The sequence below is a fragment of the Amblyomma americanum genome, chromosome 2 (genome assembly GCF_052857255.1).
Source record: "Amblyomma americanum isolate KBUSLIRL-KWMA chromosome 2, ASM5285725v1, whole genome shotgun sequence".
NCBI classification, from domain to species: Eukaryota; Metazoa; Arthropoda; class Arachnida; order Ixodida; family Ixodidae; genus Amblyomma; species Amblyomma americanum.
In genome coordinates this window covers 51756770-51763155 of record NC_135498.1, presented here as the reverse complement: position 1 = coordinate 51763155, position 6386 = coordinate 51756770, and the positions used below count along the sequence as shown (strand labels likewise).

At 51.6% G+C, this 6386-nt stretch overlaps 1 protein-coding gene across 1 annotated transcript in view; it reads left to right on the top strand.

Annotated features, from left to right (window-relative positions):
* Window positions 1–3548: 3548 nt before the first annotated feature.
* The window catches only part of Liprin-gamma (liprin protein kazrin), a 166140-nt gene continuing 163302 nt past the window's right edge, over window positions 3549–6386 (top strand). Inside the window, exon 1 of the mRNA XM_077654312.1 lies at window positions 3549–5925. Within this exon, the coding sequence (XP_077510438.1) occupies window positions 5799–5925 (127 nt within the window). The 5' untranslated portion in view covers window positions 3549–5798. The remainder of the gene's footprint in view (window positions 5926–6386) is intronic.

Below are 6386 nucleotides of genomic sequence, written 5' to 3'. Positions count from 1 at the left end.
CAGCAGCACACCGGGCTAAATGGTCTGTTCGTTTCTACGCGGAACGTTTGAGAGCACTGCAATCGCGGCGCGTAAGTGGAGATGTCGCGTGGTATTTTTTGTATTTCGCGGGCATCTGCAGAGAACGGAAAAAAGCCGCTTCGTAATAGATGGAAAGTTAGAAACTGTTCAGTTGGATGTTTCGCGGACAGTTCTACAACTTTATCATTGGACTTTTACGCCCATCTTCATTGCTCACGAAGTTGGTTAATTAACATCGACTAATTATGCAATTAAGCATAATACAAAAAATAGTGTGAGTTGCTCCATACAATAGCCAGCAACATGCATTTGGTCGCGTCGTCTGAGAGTGCGGCGGCATATTTTTAAAGCCTGTCTAAAGTTAGCTGGGACGCCCTGTATATAGCTGCTGGAGGGGATGTCGCTGATACTGATGATGATAGTAAAGTACCGCTTGTAGCATTGTGGAGAGCTCGGTTTAAGTTAGACCATCTGGGGTTCTGCGCTGACATCGCACAGCACACCGGCGTTTTTGAATTTCGCACCCATCGAAATGCGGCCGCCACGGCCGGGATTCGTGACCCTGGCAACTGCTCTCGAACGCCAATCCGCTGCGCTACCGCGGCGGGGCTGTCGGACTCATTAAATTCCAGATTTCCAGGAACTGTGCTACGTTCACGTCAATCCTAAAATAGCCCCGACATGTTACCTTAGCCGGCACGAAATTGCTAGGGCAATTCTGCTCATGAGATGCACCGAATAAACCAATGAAATTCAAACCAGCTTCCTAAACATTCCAACCCATTTTGAACCATGCTTTCACTTTGCCTGGTGCAAAGCTTGCTGTTCTTATACGCTGCAATTTGATTGGCTTATGATGCACTTTGTTAATGCCGCATTCTTTTTCTTGTTTTCTTGTAATTTCGCACTTTATAAATTGGCTAGCAACATGCCGTTATTGTATTAGAGATGGGAAGATGATGAAATCAAGGAATAGCGGCTTTACCTGCAGAAAAATTAGACGGCATATTCATAAAATGGTAGGAACACTCTCTCTGCCGTAATGTATTGGTATGGTATGGTATGGTCTGGTCCGGTATAGTATGGTATATGGTACGGTATGGTAAGGTACGGTGTGGTATGGTATGGTATTTTATGGTATGGTATGGTATGGTATGGCGTGGCATGGTGTAGTATGGTATGGTATGGTAGGCATAACATGGCATGGTATGACATGTCATGATATGGTATGGAATGCCATGGTACGGTATGGTTGTGCATGGTATGGTATGGTATCTTATGGTATGGTATGGCGTGGCATGGTGTAGTATGGTACGGTATGGTAGGCATAACATGGCATAGTATGACATGATATGGCATAGAATGCCATGGTACGGTACGGTACGGTATGGTTGTGCATGGTATGGTATGGTATACTGGTATGTGGTATGTGGTAGGTTTCAGAGAGGTCGAGAACGAGCCCGGTCCCGCCACTCACCTTGCCACGCGAAACCATAACGCATCAGTAGGGATCCTAATGAGTAAAATAGGTTAGGAATAAGGCAACATTGGCGTCCAGTGCTCTAGGCTGGCCTTACAGGCACTTAAAGTAAGGTGTTAAGGAAGCAATTAGATTCGGATCTGCGCGGTATCCATGGTCGCCTCCCCATGTGTTCTCAACAGCAAAGTGAGGACGACAAAGTGGCCCTGGCAAGGTGTGCGCAGACGGTGACGACGGCGGTCAAAGAACCGTTGGCCGCGAAGCCGATATCACATTCCGAGAAAATAGAGGCCTTTGTCACTGCTGAGGGCATTTTGTAAGGGCGTAGCCGACAAGAAGCGAAGCTGCAAAATAGAAAAAGAAAAACCACCAGCAGGTGAAGCGCGCAGCGAAAATGACGGTTGCGATTATGACGTAACCGCGAAGCTGACGCATGCAATGTCACCCATGAGTTGACATCGCGAAAACGTGCAGTGCAAGTCATTTACCGCAAGCACTTTTAACTGCGCAGTCCTGTTTCAGAGTAAAACTACAGCTGTTCGGGCAGTCTCCCGAGTGGTTTTCTCGCTAATCAGGACGCAACCCCCAGAGCCCTAGGAGCAGCAGCCTGGCAATAAAACACAAGAAAAATATAAATTCGAAATGGCAGTTGAAATGCATTACCACTGACTGTGCACAGAAGCCCACATTCCTTGGCAACCTTCATGTGCTGCTTTTCTCTCGTCTTCCAAGGTCACCCGAATTATATGGACGACCTATCCTTCTATCCACCACGCGGTCATGCATGAAGAGTACGCCATACTTGCGGATAGGTTTGGGCTATCTTTATTATTATCATCCTCATTAGCTTGAACTCGGATTAGTTCTGGAGTTGCGTACACGAAAGTGGATCTTCGAAAGTCTTAAAATCCATTTCTACTTTAAAAACTGCAAAGCCTTCCCTTCCGCCAACCTGTACTTCTGCTTCCAACGTACCAGATGCTTCACTCATCGTCGAAGACAGGCCAGACCGTCAGCTTCTCGCTTGAGCCTTCAGTCGCTGGCATAACCTCTTCAAACCTTCCATTCTTATTAAACACCGTGGGCGTCCAGTAATGTGAGGTCACTGCGCCGGCCCGGAAAGCAGCAAGATATTCCGTCCCTGTTAACGAGTGTCAGGACCCTTCCTGTCAAGAAGGCCGGAGGCGTGGGGAGCGGCTCGCGTGTGCCGGGAACAGTGCCCGCGCACTCGATGAGCGTGGCGGCAGGTCATTGTCTCCCATGCGAACGACGCGGCACAGCAAGTGGTGCGAAGCGGTCGCCGCCAGACTGCGTGGGCACCGGCCGCCGTGCATATAGACATAGACACGCTACTACGCGGACGAGGAGGAGGAGGAAGGGGGCCGCACGCTGGGCCTTGCCCAGCGCATTAGCAGATGGCCCCTGCGCTGAGAGAGGGGGTGGCGGGCGAGGGAAGGGGGAGGGGCGTACCTGACAGGTGGGTGCGTAGCGGGGCTCACGTGAGCGCCATCCTGCCTGCCTGTCCGCTGCGTGAAGCAACAGGCGAAGGAGGGAGGGAGTGAATAAAGGACGGGGAAAGAAAATAATGTCCAAAGGAGCGGCTGAAACGTCGAACTGCTCTCCGGGAAGCGTCGCTTCGAGGGGCCAGTTGTTGCGGCGTTTGGGGAGAGGGAGAGGAATGGAGAGAGAAAACATGGGGGAAAAAAATCAAAACGGCGGCAAAACAGGCGTACGGGAAAGTAGAGATGTGAAGAAAAGCATAAAGGCAGTGGTGGAGACGAAAAAGCGAGGCCGTTCTTTCTCCTCTTGCGTCGCCCGATGGGTGGGAAAGCTGGAGCAGGAAGAAGAACCGCGTGGTTCTCCTCCGGAACGTATTATTAGAGCCCACCGCTGCCGCGCCCGAGCTTGGCCTCTTCTCTGGCTGACTGGCTGGCTTCTCGCTGGCTGTCCGTCTCGCCCAGCGGGGAAGGCGCGCCGGCGGCGGCGGCGGCGAGCAAGAAACAGGATTCTCAGCGCGGCGCGAAGCAGTTATGCCGTAGCACCGCCGAGCTCGTTCTGCTGGCCGACTCGCTCGGACCGCCGTGTGACACGCCGGCGCCGGTGCTGGTGCTACTGGCGTACCGCGTTATTGATGCGCTGTGCGCGCCTTGTGCCTCAAGCCGTGTGTCTCGACGGGGCTGCTTTGGATCCCTCACCAGGACTACGGAGACTCGTCCTCTGGCACCCTTGGAATCAGTGAAGGCTACTTGATATCGGGGATTACAGCCGTCTCGAAGCCGTGCTCTTTCTCAAAGAACGACGCTGGAATGGGTGTTGCTGTCGTGTACAGTGTGTGTCCCTGCGTGTGAGGGCGGTTGCCCTGTCGTGAGGTTCAAGCCATGTGGTAACAGACTCAAGAACAGGTGGCCTCGACTAGGGCTGGGTGCGAGGCAGTTGTTGTCCTATGTTGGAGTGACAAGGCAGTTCTCTCGAGTGTTGATTCCCCCCCCTTTTTTTTTTCTGCTTCTCGGTGGTGTTTCGCGTTGACGAAAAACGATTCCCTTTTGTGATATCGCGATCGTTGCTCAGTGAAAACCCGTCTAGGGCCACTGCGCTCACTGGTCCAGACGGATGGCTTGTCAAGTGCCCGTCTGGGCCGACTTCCGCGTTGGAGCGATTAGGGTGACGTGCGCGCCGCTTTGGTGGGGACAGCTGTCGGACGTTCGCGGCGTGCTGTTTCTATTTCTTTCTGTTCTTTCGACGTCGACCTGCAAAAGCTCCTCGGTTTGACGGCTTGACTTCTTCCTACCTGCTTCGAAAGGCAGCTCAACTGTGACGGATGCGCGCAATTGTGGATGCATCAGACGTCGTGGAGATCCAAAGTGTCCTTCTCGAACGATGTTCAGAGCTGCTTTGTGAGTCCGCTTGCAAGCGAGGGATTGTAGCGCGGATTGCTGTGCTCGAGTTGTAGCCGCCGTAACACCCGCACAGGAGAATCATGATCGTGAGGCTTTGACCTCGAGAACTTCAACGCGACTTGTCCAGACAGGTGCTCAAGGTTTTTATGGTCTGGCGTGCAACTACTTTATCGCTGACACTATACTAATTTTGAGATGTAGTCGTGTGTATACAAAACTTTCCATTCATGTCGTGCACTATGCTAAAATAAAAGTAATGATGTAATTTTTTACGTGTCTCTAACAAACCACGCCGAGCTACAGGAACGCCGTTCTTCGTATATTTTCTTTTCCGCAAGCATCGCTATTGCTTTTTGTTTCGGTTGACATTAGGTTCACTTAAAATCGCCGCCCTAGTTCTCGGGTTTTTCCCAACGTCTTGCTGGTCACCCGACCAGCTACGTTCCAAACAATAAAGAGCGCGCGCGCGGAACTCGCGAACGCTGCGAAGCCAGCGTATCCCGTTGCAGAGCGGACGGCGCTGACCTCAAACGTGCGTGTGACCCAGACTGTTCATTGTCCGAGCAAGTGACGGCTCGTGCCGCCAGCTCCTCCCGTTTGCAGCCGCAGCGCAACATATCTGGGTCGAAGAAGAACCGCTCGCCTATTGTCAGCTGGCCTCCTTATCCGCCTCAAAGCCGCAGCGCTGCTTTTATTCCTGTGCGCGCACAGCCAACAAAAACAACAGTGGCCATCTTTTCGGCTTCAGCGACGTCGAAGGAGGCAAGGCTGAAGAAGTTCAGGAAAGAAAGAATAAGAAGCAAAAGCGCAGACCTTCTCTTCTGGAGCCGACCAACAAGAAGGAGCCGTGGCATCCCGCGAGAGCTTCATTTCGTATCTTCCCTGTGGTGCGCTGCATATGGAAGTTGCGCCTATTATTCTCTGGGGAAAACATACCGCGCGCTCGTGGCGAGAGCAACAACATCCTTGGCATTCGCGAGGAGTTTGAAAGCGAGGAAAGAAGAAGAAAAAAGTTGGCGTGCGCGTAGCACTATTGTGCCGCTACTTCGTCCTGGGAACGTGAATAGTGTTTAAGAGCCGCTGCGAAAACTGCTGGTGTGCTTTTGAGTTTTGTGTGCGTAGGTGCGCGCGCCTGTGTTTACATTCCTGGTGAAACGTTCGCGAGTGCGAAAACTTCTTTCAATCTTGCATCGAGCGTGAATTCGTCCCGCCAGCGTTGCGCGAACCGAAACAAGATACGATGTTCGGTCACTGAAAGAATACGTTGTCAGTGAGTAAAAGGGGGTACTAGACGCTCTCGCCGACAAAGTGGCTCGTCCAATAGCGGAGTGTATTTGCCTGTAGCCCCGAGTGACTGGCACCCGGTGCGGTTGGCGCTGTGACTGTGCGCATCGTGGGACATGTCGACGGTGACGATGAACGAGAAATGCATGAACGAAAAGAACCGGGCCATCTGCTTCCTTCAGCAGCGGCCCATCAACGTGTTCAGCCGGGCCTTCGAGAAGCAGAACACCTATTTCGAGACAGGTAAGAAGCTGCTTCGTCTTCTCCGGCTGTCTCGTTTTCCGGGCGCTTTTCCTTTGACCTTTTTCGGTAACAGACATACAGGGGATTTTCTTCAGAGAAAACGGAGTCGGTGTCGTATGCCATAACCTGGAAAACGCTGGCTTAATCTGTTGGCCGTTTAGAATGTTGTTCGAGTAGATCTTGGCCGTAAAGGCCATCTTTCGCATAACATTTCTTTAGACGAGGTATGGGCTGTCTGCTGAAATTTTTGTGATTAATATATAATAGACTAAGAGGTTGTCCCTCTCACTAACTTACCATCGTTGGTCATATGATCCACGTGGGGGAGGGGTAGTCATGAAATTTCGTGAAGTCGTGAATTTAGGATTCGAATCGAAATCTCCCATTGAAGCACGCTTTTCGATTCGCGGAGTAGAAAAAACGTGCTCTCACCTCCCCACCCCACAAAAAGGCCGAAAAGT